The 15,859-nt window shown below is 41.5% G+C and overlaps 1 protein-coding gene across 1 annotated transcript in view; it reads left to right on the plus strand.

Moving 5' to 3' along the window:
* Nucleotides 1-15,859, plus strand: part of LOC128640077 (uncharacterized) — a 227,037-nt gene that overhangs the window by 141,818 nt on the left and 69,360 nt on the right. The window contains exon 8 of the mRNA XM_053692408.1: nucleotides 2,356-2,433. Within this exon, the coding sequence (XP_053548383.1) occupies nucleotides 2,356-2,433 (78 nt within the window). The remainder of the gene's footprint in view (nucleotides 1-2,355; nucleotides 2,434-15,859) is intronic.

Genomic DNA, 15,859 nt, shown 5'->3' on the forward strand with positions numbered 1-15,859 from the left:
TATATATATATATATCCCTCAGTTTATGCCGGGGTTAGGTTCCAGAAAGAATGGGACCACAGGACATGGTTCCAGTTGTCAGGGTATCTGTAGATATCAGTGGGCTATATATATATTAAGATAGAATAAGTATGAAATCTCTCAAATAGTAAGTTTGAGCATGCTCATTTTATCACTGAATACTTTCTCCTGATTAACATAACATCTAAGAGCTCAAAAGAGAGCATCTGTCTCATTAACCAGCACAAACCCCTGGGTTGATGGAGCCAATAGTTTGTGTTTTGGTGGAAAATATGCTGAGAAGCCCTTTGAAAATTCTCAATATACTTTCTGATACGAGAGAAGCATATGCCAACAGACATGTGATAATTTAACACCATGGCTCACTGGATTTTGTTTGAAGCTTAATTAGATTCAGGAAAAAACAGTTTTTAGCTGAAGAGATGACTCATATCACCTAAGTGTGGATTGTCCCCTGCGGAGTTTCCAATATGCAGCCCCAGACAAATTAGCATTTCAAGTCCCTGTATGACATGGGGGGGAAAAAAATCTTACAAAAAGAATTGTGCCTAATTTCCATAAGTTTAAGATTTTAACATGTCTTAACTTATGTTTTTTATATATTTTTTTTTTTTAATCATCGAAGTCTTAAGGATCCGAAGTTTGGACAAATCATATATATAGTTTTCAAACATTAAATATGTGCCCCAGACTATTAAATAATAGATACAAATAAATTGATATGAAATTGTCGGTTCATATAATATTAAATGTAAATGTCTGCTAATTGAAAAATAAATAACCTATTCTTTAATTTTTCAGGCATCTAAAAAATACAAATTATGTCATACGTTTTACGCACTCAGAAAGAGGTGTACTGAATGTGAAATATGCTGTGTTTTTATATGAATATAAGATAATAATAATATGATGATGATGATAGAAATAATACTGATATTTCACTTTAAAATAATCAGGGAAAATAATAAAATATTATCAATGTATATTAAACATATGACCAGACAGGTTTACTAATATAAAATTTATTTGATAAACATTTTATAGATTAGATAATTGAACTGCAGCAATATTTGAATGAAACTGTTTGTGTCTGTCTACTGCCCCCTGTGGCTGTTGAAAATGAAATCTCCCAAATAACTAATCGGGGACAAGCTTCCAAAGGGCCTATCATCCTAATTTCACCAATTATTAAAATAAAAAGGGGAGGGATTATATTGCGTGATATAACCCCAGGCAAGAGAGAAAAAGAGGGCTGCTGCTGCTGAATTTTTGGCTGACAAACTGCTGCCTTGCGGTCCAGTCTATTATAAAGCAATCTGGGCCTAATTTTTATCCATCTAGCAAAAGTTACCTCTTTTAATTTATGAAGTGAAATTGGATTTATCGGAGAGACTCTGGAAGCTGAAACATTGATTTGTTTATTTGGGTGATGTATGACTGTTCTATATTTTTAATATTTTAGACAAAGGTATTCTAAGACTAAAGTCAAATTGCAGTTAGTAATTTTAAAAGGGCACTTTGTATTTTAGCTTGACAACCTCTGGATATGACATTGAGCACGTGCACTCAACTTCTTTCGTCGACCATGGCAAGGCCTGTTCTGAGTGGAACCTGTCCTGTACAACCGCTGTATAGTCTTGCCCACATGCTGCTGCTCAGTTTCAGGGTCTTGGCAATCTTCTTATAGCCTAGGCCATCTTTATGTAGAGCAACAATTCTTTTTTTCAAATCCTCAGAGAGTTTTGCCATGAGGTACCATGTTGAGCTTCCTGTGGCCAGTTTGAGAGCGATAGAACCAAATTTTACACACCTGCTCCCCATTCCCACCTGCTCCCTTGTAACTAATGAGTCACATGACACCAGGGAGGGAAAATTGCTGATTGGGCCCAATTTGGACATTTCCACTTAGGGGTGTACTCACTTTTGTTGCCAACGGTTTATAGACATTAATGGCTGTGTGTTGAGTTATTTTGAGGGAACAGCAAATGCACAATGTTATACAGGCTGTACATTAATTACTTTACATTGTAGCAAAGTGTTATTTCTTCAGTGTTGTCACATGAAAAGATATAATAAAATATTTACAAAAATGTGAGGGGTGTACTCACATTTGTGGGATACTGTGTGTGTCTGTGTGTGTATGTATGTGTATATATATATATATATATATATATATATATATATATATATAATACACACACACACACAAACACACCCTTGTTTATAGAGGAATATGCTGGTACAGGAACTACATGAAAGGCTGTTGCTTCTGACATTTATTGTGTTAAATATGTTTTGTGATAACTGTATTAAATTATTTTATGTCTTTACTAGCAATCATGGTATAAACCGCATTCCAGGTGAAACAGCCAAAGAATACGGCATTCGGCTTGCGCTTGAAGAACAGCTAAGGTTGGTTTTTGTTTTTTAATTTGCTTGTTATTGGTTATGGTGAAATATGTTTAGTTGGTTGGTTGTTGACCTAAAAATCTTTTATATACAGATGATTACCTTTGGTATCATAACCCCTTAACTCAGAGCTTTCGAAACTTTTTATGTTGGTGACACACTTTTTAGACCTACATCATTTCGCGACACAGTAATTCAGTTGTACTAGCAAAACAGGAGGTTAAACTAACTTGTTTGAGATACAGACACATACATAAATTATATAATAACAAAATGTATTTACAAGTAACAGAATGTAAGTATGTGCAAGAATTAAAAAAAAAGTTTAATAACACCAATAGCTACTTACTATTTTAATGGGTGTATGAGTTTGATGGGATGAACACAGTTTCTGAATATTTTGTGGAATATTAAATACAGACACTTGCATTTCATCATCAAGCAATTTTAAACTTCCACTTCCTATCCATATATCAAGAGAAGGAGCAGCAATGCACTACTGGGAGCTAGCTGCAAAAAACAAACAAACACTTTGACTTCTGACTTCAGCTCAGCATTTATGCTGCTGCCCTCAGAGCTCTGTGAGTCCAACTGATTACTGCCCACGCTGCAAACACACTGCTGTCCGATTTACTTACTACACATGCAGTCACGAGCCAATTAAGGAGACTACACGTGCAGTCAGGAGCCAATGTGCTGCCAAAGCCGCCAATGGGAATAGTTTTAGTTCCCACCGAGCTGCATCAATAGGTTAAGATGATCTGTAACCCACTAGGTTTCAATCACGTATCAACCATGTGATATGCGTAGCAAGCAGGCGGAAATTTGGAAACCCAAAAAAAAAAATTTAAAAAAAAATTTAAATTCAGAAACAAATTGTGCTGAAGCAGGGACACACCTACACACTGCTGCTGACACACTGTCACGACACACAGTTTGGAAAGCACTGCCTTAACTGCTCGCAATGCTTTCAGCATGCATGGCGACCATGTATCATCATACATTCAAGGCTAATCGCAGCCTCACAAGGTGGCCAAGTGGTCCTGCATTGCTGGGGGAATCAGCGATGCCGGTGACGTCCCCACATTGGAGCTGGATGGGGAGGGGGGGTATTTAAACCCCCCCATCTCAGCTCCCTTAAAGGGACAGTCAACACAAAAATTGTTATTGTTTAAAAAGATAGATAATGCCTTTACTGCCCATTCCCCAGCTTTGCACAACCAACATGGTTATATTAACATACTTTAAACCTCTTAATTTCTGTCTGTTTCTAAGCCATTAAAGACAGCCCCCTGATCAAATGCTTTTATTTATTAGCTTTTCATAACAGGGGAGGGCTTGTTCATGTGAGCCATCTAGATAACGACGTGCTCACGCCCGTGGATTGTGCACAACACAGCACTGATTGGCTTAAATCCAAGTCAATAGATAATAAATATAAAGTCATGTGATCAGGGGACTGTCAGAAGATGCTTAGATACAAGGTAATCACAGAGGTAAAAGGTGTATAAATGTATCCGTGTTTTGTGTGCAAAACTGGGGAATCTGTAATAAAGGGATTATTTATCTTTTTAAACAATAAAAAATTGTGTTGACTGTCCCTTTAAGTCTTGGGGGTATAAAGTACAATTATGTGATGTGTTTTAACATTTTTATTTTAAATTTTAACAGGCCATTAAAAAGGCCTAGAGACCCCCATTTATGTTAAAGCCCCAAATCCCCTCTTTAAAATTAAGCCTCTATGTTTTAATAGTCAAGTGATCATTATGGTTAATAGTGATCTTTTGGTGTGAATAAATATGCATTTAATTAAGAAGAGGTTCATGGGAGCCCCTATGTGAAGGAAGAAAATATATATATGTATATAAGTAGCAAGGAAGTGCACTTAAACGTCAACTACCAGGGTGCCAGTTAATAGTCATAAACAGCATACAAAAGAGACTTGCACTCGCTGGATTTTCAAAAACAAATTTACTGTGACCGTGTAACGTTTCAGGGATAATGTATCCCCTTCCTCAGACACGTGATACAAAATGAAGTACATTTATAGCAAACAAATAATAAACCCCACCCCCTTATTAGACCAAAAAAACGCCAAACAGCAGTTGTCAATGTGACCAGAGTCATACTGACAAACATAGTGATATGTATAAGACTGTCTGAGTATCAATCTTAATAGTGTTAGTGACTCGTGAAATAAAAGGGAAATAGAAGAGCAGGGAATACAAAACACTAGAGGATATCTCAAAACCCATTAAGTATAGAATAAAAAGTCATCAGTAATCATCACAGCCCGAATACAAATGCAAACACAGAACCAAACTGCTGTCTTCAATCTATGAGGCATTAAAGTTACATACCATGCGTGTATTGTGGGGATCATCTAAAAGCGCCTAGCCGTCCACGGAGCGATTCCACTCCGTACATGTTACAGGAAGTACTGCTCTGAGACCCAATACGTCACTGCTTGGTCTACAGCCAATCATCTAACGGCTATCGCGCTGACAGATGACAACCCACAATATCTCAGCTATACCGCTGAGTGCCGTATCACTACAAATGATAACCAGACTACCTACTGTGTAAATCTATCATAAATGAACATAATATAGCATCCACAAACTGTTTATTGAACTGTTTATTAAACACACAAAGTCCCATTGGCCGTACACTGACAAATGAAAACACAGCCCACAAATAGGCCAATCAGCATAAAGCATTCATATTACCTTGGAGACGAATAACCATATGCTCAAAATATAAACACAGTATAGGACAACGCTGGCACAGAAACTTTGAGAACTAATATCATACTCGATCCTAGACCGCTAAACGGGGACAGAATGTAAAGGGGGCAGAATGTGCATATGTCGATCGCTCAAAAGGAGCAGATATTAAGAAGTGATGATACTCATATACACTATAGTGGATAACACCGGGAAAACACTCATTAGAAATGGGATTGGCAGTGGCATAGTAGTAAACCTGCTATAACTATGATTTACACAATATAGAAAGACATTAGTTGTGATCAAAGAGATATAGGACCAATTAAATTAAAAAGATATACAAAGTCACCACTAAATAAATCTAAGTTCCAATCCAAGATAAATCCACCAGCAATACAGGATATACAAACCAACCCATACTCAATATAAAAGTGAGAGAACAAGGGACAGAAAGAGAGAAAGAAAGACTAAAGGGATGATTTGTGAACTCTCTGCCAAAGGCGGGTCCTTTAACTAACTCAATGGGAGATAGTATACAAATAAATGGGACCCTGGATTCTCATGGAAAGTTCATAGAAAACAGTGCCAGTCAAACATTGTATTCAAACCATTGGGTTGTAAAGTGTTCAGGCGGTATATCCATTTCTCCTCAACCTGGAGGAGGAGCTTCTTCCGATCATCACCTCGCCTGAGTGGGGGAACGTGGTTGATGAGGGTAAAGCGAAGGTCTTGGACCCCATTTCCTTTTTCCAGAAAATGCCTGGCGACTGGTTGTTCGCTAGACCCTTTCTTCAGAGCATTCCTGATCGCTGACCTGTGATTAGCGAGGCGTGTCCTTGCATCGTCAATGGTTTTTCCCACGTAAAAACTCCCGCAGCTGCAGTTCAGCAGACACACTACGAATGTAGTGGTGCAGGTAAGGAAATGCCTAATCTGATACCTCTTTTGTTGATGAGGATGTCCAAATGATGATCCTTCGATCATTGCACTGCAAGTGGTACAGCCAGTGCATCTGTAGCAACCATGCTTCTTCCTTTGTTGTAGCCAGGTGTCACGTTGGTAACAGTGGACAGGATCAGGGAACACTAATGAGTCCTTAAGATTCTTATCACGTTTAAAGCCAACCCTTGGAGCGTGCCAATTCTTAAAGGGTAATGACTGGTCACTCTGCACTAAGTGCCAATGCTCTCTAAGTGTTGCCCAATGTTCTTGTAGTGGGGCTATAGGTAGTTGTAAAGGTCATACGTGTTTCATCCTCTTTTTTTTTTTTTTTTTTGTCACAACTAGGTAGCCCAAATTCAGATTCTGCCACCGATCTTACTGTGTTCAATCAAATGTGGGTTGTAGCCTCTCTGCAAATATTTATTCCATGTCAGAGAGTTGTCTGTTCCTAATTTCATCTTCACTGTTATTGCGAATGACCCTGCACATCTGTGCTTTGGGAATAGCCTTCAATAAAGCTGGAGGGTGACTGGTAGTAGCTCAGAGTAATGCGTTCCTGTCCGTAGGTTTTCTGTAGAGTGATGCCGACCAGTCGGCCACCTCCTAGTTTGGAGATCCTAAGATCCAAGGATTCGATGGATGTTGTACTGTGGCTCATTTTGAATTTCACAGGATTCTCCAAGGAATTAAGATACCGAAACCAATCCTCAAGAAGTGTTGTTGACCCCCTCCAAACAATGAGGAGGTCATCAATATAGCGTCTATAGAAAAGTACCTCAGGCTTACTGTGAATCTGCATAATAGTAGTCTCATAATGTTCCATATAAAGGTTAGCTAGTGAGGGGGGCCACATTTGATCCCATGGCCGTGCCGGAGATCTGTTGGTAAAATTTACCTTCAAAGCGGAATTATTTCAACCGTAGACTCAGGTTCAATGTTTGTATCAGTCTCTTGGAGGTCCAATATATGGGTATCTGTCTAGAGCCTCTTGTACGCAGATTTTCCCTGCTTCATGCGGAATGATCGTATAAAGGCTGTTCACGTCAGCTGTCACTAGGACTCTTTAACGACAACTGTTTCTAATTCTTCAATCAGATGTGATGAGTCTCTCAGATACAACCTCATATTATTCACTAGTGGCTGCAGAAAGTAGTCGACATATGTGGCCAATCTTGAGGTAATGGAATTTCTGGCCGAGACAATCGGTCTTCCAGGGGGCATTTTGAGGTCTTTATGAATCTTCGGCAGCGTGTACAAAATTGGACACGCTGGATGTTCAATCCTTAAGAATTTCGAGATTTCAATATCAATCCACATCTCGTCAAGGACCTTCTGGATGTGCTGGTCAATAATGGACAGAAAACCACTCATAGGGTCTTTACTTAGAAGTTGATAGGTATGGACATCGCTTAATTGTCGTTTGATCTCATTGCTGTAGTCACTGTAATTAAGGACTACCACGGCACCTCTGGATCTTTAGAGAGGGACGAAATAGCCTTAATTTCTTGTTCAGATACATTGTTACGAAACTTGTTGGTATGATAGCCACTTATATCATCCGGAATCAGCCTCATAAAGGTTTTTATACTAGAGTTATTGCTTTGAGGATCAAAAGCACTCTGGGTCTTAAAGGAATGGATTTTATCAGTATTGGGGCCATTCTTACAAAATTCTTTCAGCCGCAGTGATCTCTGGAACTTTTGACAATCAATAAAAACCTTGAATTCATCACCTCTACAGGCTGGAACAAAACTAAGGCCTCTATTCAACACCTTCAATTCGGATGTAGATAAGACCCGATTGCTGATATTAACCACCAGGTCTTTTGTACTCTCAGAATTTGCTGTTACCTGGGTGGAAGAGGTGGTTTTCTCTCTCCAACCTCCCCTGCGAATGTGGGGCCTCCTCCTCTTCTTCTCTGACCAGCTCTGCTGGTGACCCCCTGAAAAACCTGATGCCCGAGGGTTGACTCCCAATGTGTCCACTTGCCCCATGTAGGGTATCTGAATCGGACCCGGAGCTGGTATCTACCGTCTGGAGTGTTTGTTTAGTGTGGTATCTCTGTCTCCTCCTTCTCTGCGAGAAGGGTCTCCTATTTTCACCCCCACTTAGCCATCGATACACGGATTTCTCCTTATGATCATCACACACAGTCTGTAATTTTCTGTTTTTAAATTGGACAAGAGTATCCTTGTATTCTTTAATCTGTGTGGCAAGTTTGTCCAACCAGGTCTCTGAGGTATCCTCAATCATGATTATCTTTTTCGAATTTTCACACTCTTGGATCTCATTTTTAATTCTATCAAGTAGATTTCTAATTTCTTCGGTGACCAGCAGGATCAGATCCAGCGAGCATTTGTTTAAGATTGCGCACCAGCGCTTGCAAAACTCAGGGTTGTTGAGTCCTATGGTTGGAAGGTTTCGGATCCTAAAGCCCCTGGGGATGAATTTCCTCCTATAATATTCTGATAGATAGACCCCATGCAATCTTAAGTCTATCTCTTTCTTCTTCAATTTCAGGAGGGCCAGATACACGGCCTGTGCATTGTCATATCCCGTAATGTCGTCTTCTGGGTTAAATAGTATTCTAGCTGCATCCACTTCTGTGAATGTTAGTCTGTATATCCTCCACGTCTGTATCCATATTCACCTATAATCCCCAAATAGCAACAATATAGTAATAAAGTAGCAGGGAAGTGCACTCTCACTTAAACGTCAACTACCAGGGTGCTAGTGAATGGTCATAAATCGCATTCCTCAGACACGTGATACAAAATGAAGTACATTTATAGCAAACAAATAATAAACCCCACCCCCTTATTAGACAAAAAAAACGCCAAACAGCAGTTGTCAAGGTGACCACTGAGTCATACTGACAAACATAGGGATATGTATAGACTGTCTAAGTATCAATCTTAATAGTGTTAGTGACTCGTGAAATAAGAGGGAAATAGGAGAGCAGGGAATAAAAACACTAGAGGATCTCAAAACCCATTAAGTATAGAATAAAAAGTCATCAGTAATCATCACAGCCCGAATACAAATGCAAACACAGAAACAAACACCTCCACATAATACTGTGCTGTCTACAATCTATGAGGCATTAAAGTTACATACCATGCGTATATTGTGGGGATCATCTAAAAGCGCATAGCCGTCCACGGAGCGATTCCGCTCAGTACATGTTACAGGAAGTACTGCTCTGAGACCCAGTACGTCACTGCAGATGACAACCCACAATATCTCAGCTATACCGCTGAGTGCTGTATCACTACAAATGATAACCAGACTACCTACTGTGTAAATCTATCATAAATGAACACCTTGACAACTGCTGTTTGGCGTTTTTTTGGTCTGAGGGGGTGGGGTTTATTATTTGTTTGCTATAAATGTACTTCATTTTGTATCACATGTGTCTGAGGAAGGGGATACAATATCCCCGAAACGTTACACGGTCACAGTAAATTTGTTTTTGAAAATCCAGCAAGTGTAAGTCTCTTTTGTGTTATTTTTATATATATATATATATATATATATATATATATATATATATATATATATATATATATATATATATATATATATATATATTCTTAGAAAGAAGTGTGTTCAATCAGCACTATGTGAGAGACTAGTGATAGTTTATAAATGTTCCTCTGTGGATGCTGCCCAAAATCTTGGAAGGGGATATCTGAGGTCCCCACCCCCGATAAACCACTGCTCGGTGTGAGTACAAAAAAATGGATAGAAAGAAAAATGATCAAGGGCGCATGGACATTGGAGCTTAGATAGCAATAGTAATAAGTAGTGCTGCAGCCCCTTATTCTGGTACTGCAAAATTGTTAATAGTTTATACAATCTGTGAATAGTGTGTGACTGTTAAGGCCAAAGTGACCGATAAACTCTGTTACTGGTAAGCCTATCGTTATGATATTCATTCAGAACACAAGATATAGATTGTGCTGTCAACTAATGACAACAGGGTATTTATTCTGTTAGAGCTGCCTGCTCAACTCTTTCACATGCCTTGACAAGATTACTACATCTAGAAATAATAAGATGTTTAGTACTACTGAGCCGTCAACCTCTGTGGGGTCTTCGTCCCGTGAGGTGCGTTCCCTACATTCATCTCCGATTACATATGTAGCTCCCCAGGGCACGACTAATCCTCCTGAGGGAGAGGACCACTGGCCGTCAGATCTTGCGGATCAACTGCAAACAGCGGTGTCTGCGGTGATTAGTGTCTTACCACGTTCTGCTAAGCGCAAGTGTAGGGTAAAATATTGCGGCCTAAGGGGTCTTCAACTCCAATGGATATCTCGGAAAGATCTGCTGACAAGGACAACTCAGACTCTTCCTTCTGGGTCGGAGTCTGTGTCATCTAAACCTCCGGCTGCGGAGGAACCTGACTTTAGGTTTAGGGTGGAAAATTTACGCTTTCTACTGAAACAAGTGCTTGCTACGCTGGAGGTTCCGGAACCAAAACTACCGTAGGAACCTTCGATTCCTAAACTTCATAATGTATATGAAGACAGGGTGGTGCCTCAGACCTTCCCGGTTCCTGTTAAGATGGCTAACATTATTAAGAATAAATGGGAGAAATTGGGTTCATCCTTTTCCCCTTCCTCTTCTTTTAAGAAACTGTTCCCCGTTCCGGACTCTCAGCTCGAGCTTTGGGGGACTGTTCCTAAGGTGGATGGTGCCATCTCCAAGCTCGTGAAGCGTACAATGATTCCTCTCGAGGATAGTTTGTCGTTTAAGGAGCCCATGGATAAAAAGTTAGAAAACATGTTGAGAAAGATGTTTCAGCACACAGGGTTTGTATTTCAGCCGGCTGCGGCAGTAGCTGCAGTATACAGAGCTGCGACATATTGGTGCGAATTGCTGTCTGAGATGGTCAAGAGGGAGACTCCCCTTGACTTGATACAGGATTGAATTAAATCCTTGAGGGTAGCTAATTCTTTTATTTGTGACGCCAATATGCAAATTATTTGCCTGAATGAAAAATATCAGGTTTATCCATCCTAGCCCGTAGGGCTCTGTGGCTGAAGTCATGGTCTGCGGACATGACCTCTAAATCTAGGCTTCTATCCATTCCTTTTCAGGGAAAGATCCTATTTGGTCGAGGACTGGACTCAATCATATCCTAGGTCACGGGAGGCAAGGGTGTCTTCCTGCCACAGGATAAGATGGCTAAAAATAAGGGATCTACTTTTTGTCCCTCCTCGTTCGGACAAGGCCCATCGCCAGCAGCCCGCAGCGAAAGCGGAGCAGTCCAAGGGAACTTGGAAGCCAGCTCAGTCTTGGAATAAGTCCAAGCAGAACAAGAAGCCCCGAAGAAAAATCTGCATGAAGGAGCGGCCCCCAACCGGTCAACGGACCGATTAGGGGGAAGATTATCTCCTCACAAGTCTGGTTGCAGGATGTTCAGAACCCTTGGGTTCTGGAGGTCATCACCCAAGTTTAAAGGATAGGGTTCAGATATCATCTGCCCAGGGGCAGATTCCTCCTGTCAAACCTGTCTTGAAGACCAGAGAAGAGGGACTTTCATTCTTGAATGTGTGAGGGATCTCTCTCCTCTTGGAGTAATTGTACCAGTACCTCCAGCAGAGAGAGGTCTAGGGTACTATTCAAACCTTTCCATGGTCCCAAAGAAGGAGGGCATGTTCCGCCCGATTCTGGACCTAAAATGTTTAAACAAATTTCTGTCCGTTCCATCGTTCAAAATGGAAATGATTCAGATCTATTCTGCCCCTAGTTCAAGATGGACAGTTCATGACAAAAATAGACTTGAAGGATGCCTACCTTCATGTGCCAATCCGCAGGGATCACTTCAGGTTCCTGAGATTTGCGTTTCTGGACCAACACTTCCAGTTTGGGGCCCTTCCCTTCGGTCTGGCGACGGCCCCGAGAATCTTCATGAAGGTTCTGGGGGCTTCTTGCAGTAGCAAGATCCAGAAACATTGCTGTGGCACCCTATCTGGAAGACATCCTAGTCCAGGCGCCATCGTTCAGTCTCGCATAGGAACACTCAAGGGCTCTTCTTCTTCTCCTCCAATCTCACGGATGGAAGATAAATTAAGGAAAGAGTTCCCTGGTTCCCAGCAACAGGGTGGAATTCCTGGGCACGATAATAGATTCTTTATCCATTGTGTCCACCTGTCTTGCCCTTCAGTCCTCCTCAAGACCCTCTGTGGCTCAGTGTATGGAGGTAATTGGGCTCATGGTTTCCAACATCAATGTCATTCCATTTGCCAGGTTCCACCTCAGACCTCTTCAGCTGTGTATGTTGAGGCAGTGGAACGGCGATCACTCAGACCTATCCCAACAGATTTCTCTGGACGATCGGACGAGGGTATCCCTGTCTTGGTGGATCCATACGGAACAACTGTCCAAAGGGACATCCTTCCTGAGACCGTCCTGGGAGATTGTGACCACGGACAGGAGTCTGGCAGGATGGGGGGCTGTTTAGGGTGCCAGGTTGGCACAAGGAAGGTGGACTCAATAGGAGTCTCAACTCCTGATCAATATTCTGGAACTTTGAGCGATCCGCAATGCTCTGGGGTCGTTCAGCTTCATCAGATTCCAGACAGACATTACCGCGGTGGCCTACATCAACCATCAGGGGTGGACAAGAAGCTCTCTAGCAATGGTGGAGGTATCTTGGATATTGGTATGGGCAGAGTCCCACAGCTGCTCTTTATCAGCAATCCACATTCTGGGTGTGGACAACTGGGAAGCGGATTTTCTCAGCAGACAATCCTTCCATCCGGGGGAATGGTCTCTCCACTCGGAGGTGTTTGCGGAGAACTGTCACAGATGGGGGACGCCAGAGATGGATCTCATGGCGTCCAGACTCAATTGCAAGCTATCCAAATACGGGTCGCAGTCCAGGGATCCCCAGGCAGAGCTCGTCGGTGCCGTGGGGGTTCAGCCTAGTTTACATTTTTCCATCGTTGCCACTTCTACCTCGTGTAGTGGCCCGCATCAAGCAGGAGCAAGCTTCGGCTATACTGATTGCTCCGGCATGGCCACAGAGGACGTGGTTTGCGGGTCTGGTGGGGATGTCATCTTCTCCGCCATGGAGGTTTCCCTGTCGCAGGGACCTGCTGGTACAGGGTCCCTTCCAACATCAAAATCTAGATTCTCTGAGACTGACTGCGTAGAGATTGAACGTTTAGTCTTAGCCAAGAGAGGATTCTCTGAGAGAATGATTGATACTCTCGTTCAGGCCAGGAAGCCGGTCACTCGTCTATCATAAGGTTTGGAGGACTTGTCCTGGTGTGAGAAACATGGATATACTTGGCACAAGGTTAAGGTATCTAGGATTCTATCCTTTCTCCAGGATGGGTTGGAGAAGGGGCTTGCCGCCAGTTCCTTAAAGGTACAGATTTTGTTGCGCAAGAGGCTCGCGGAGCTTCTTGTTGTTCAGTCTTTTGTTCAGGCTCTGTCTAGAATTAGGCCTTTCTTTAGACATTCTGCGCCACCCTGGAGCTTGACTTGGTTCTTAAGGTGTTGCAGAGGGTTCTGTTTGAACGTATGCACACTATTGACATTAAGATTCTTTCTTGGAAGGTTCTCTTCCTGTTGGCTATTGCATCGGCATGCAGAGTATCTGATTTGGCGGTTTTGCAATGTGAGTCTCCTTATTTGGTTTTTCATGCTGATAAGGCTGTTCTTCGCACTGGTTTTGGATTTCTTCCCAAGGTTGTGTCTAACCGTAACATGAATCAGGAAATAGTTGTTCCTTCTTTGTGTCCTAACCCTTCTTCCCCTAAGGAGAGGTTATTTCATAATTTGGATGTGGTTCGAGCCTTGAAGTTTTATCTTCAGGCTACGAAGGATTTCAGACAGTCTACATTTCTTTTTGTAGTGTTTTTCAGGGAAACGCAAGGGGGAGAGAGCCTCTTCAACTTCTTTGTACTTTTGGTTGAGGAGCATTAATAGCTAGGCTTACGAGACAGCAGGACATTTAGCCTCCTCAGAGGATCATGGCTCATTCATCTAGAGCTGTGGCTTCTTCTTGGGCCTTCAAGAATGAGGCCTCTATGGAGCAGATTTGTAAGGCGGCTACCTGGTCCTCCTTACATACTTTTACAAAGTTTTACAAATTTGACATTTTTACTTCATCAGTAGCAGTTTTTGGGAGAGAGGTTTTGCAGGGTGTGGTGCCCTCAGAATAGGGTCTGCCTCCTTTTTACCCTCCCGTTTGTTCATTCAGTGTCCTCTAGAGCTTGGGTATTTGTTTCCCACAAGTAATGAATTAAGCTGTATACTCTCCTCTCCTTTAGATGGAAAACATAAATTATGCTTAGCTGATAATTTAATTTCCATTGTGTGAAGGAGAGTCCACGGCTCCCGCCCGTTTCTCCAGTAGGCGGACCTAAATTTAGTTTTTGTTCTTCTGGCACCATTTATACCCTGATATTTCGCTTACTGTTCCTTGTTCCCTCGGCAGAATGACTGACTGGGGGATGAGGGGAGTGGGGGAGGTATTTAAGCCTTTGGCTGGGGTGTCTTTGCCTCCTCCTGGTGACCAGGTTCTTAATTCCCACAAGTAATGAACTAAGCCGTGGACTCTCCTTCCCATGATGGAAATTAAATTATCAGGTAAGCATAATTTATGTTTTTTTCTTGCCTCTGTTGGTCCTGGAAGCAGGGTCACGTGACGTCATCACATGAATTGATTCGGGCTCTTGACTGCATCGATGCAGAATCGTTGAAGTCTGCATCGTGCCAACGATTATATTCAACACTTCTAGTAATACATATTGTTGCAGGTCACCACATTTCCTCCTGTGCTAAACACCCTCTCCTGGTGAAGTTGTTGCAGGAACACAAAGATATTTTTGTGGAAGCTTGCTCAATTTGGGAAAGTTAAATCTGATGTAGTTTCCAATTTCCACCATTGCAAAGGATTTGTCTCACTATCAATGGAGGGAGAAAGCAGGATTGCTGTTCAGCTCTGATGCTATGACTTCTTCAAGTTAGAGATGGCGCAGCAGACTCAGTCTTAAAAAAGCATCCTAAGACTTTCTTGATTTCTTTGCAGGAGGAGGACTATCTGCTGCAGTTGCTGGCAGTGTGTCTTCTACATTTACAATTACTTTGCATTGGGGGCTGCTGATTGCTTGACTTGTCTCCTGCACGACTTGCTGCTCAGACATAGTGGTCATATCAGACACCACCCTGGCCTTGATGCTTGGAATTTTATCCACATTTATGTAGCTTGTCTTGAATCGTGGCTCAAGGAATGATGCCATATCTAGCAGATGTTGAGTATCTTCTTCATAACTTCTATCCATATATTCAAAAATGTTGGATTTCAATGTCTTGGTCAGGTCAAAATCATCTTCCTCCAGAGCCAGTATCTCTGTGTTAAATAGATGCAGAACTGTAATGAGAAAATGTTAAAAATAAGGGGCGCCCTTGTAAGGCCGTATATAATATGCTCACAATTTGTGATGTTATGTAGATGGTAACAGTAAGGAAGCAGATCACATAGGATATACAAAATTAAATCTTTGGCAAATAACTAAATATTAATATAAACACAAGTGTTGTTTAAAAATTAGTAAACAATAGTTAATAAATAAATCAAATACAGAAATAAATAAGTAGATAACTTCTGGTGTCAAAGGAGTAGAGTCTTGAATTTGAATGAGGTCCACAGTGGATAAGTGGTGATAAGGGTCAAGGCAGCTATCTGTAAAGGATCTAGGCCACAATCCAAGATCAGAAATCTGTAGACAACATAA

Source organism: Bombina bombina, chromosome 9 (genome assembly GCF_027579735.1).
Source record: "Bombina bombina isolate aBomBom1 chromosome 9, aBomBom1.pri, whole genome shotgun sequence".
In the NCBI taxonomy this organism is placed as follows: Eukaryota; Metazoa; Chordata; class Amphibia; order Anura; family Bombinatoridae; genus Bombina; species Bombina bombina.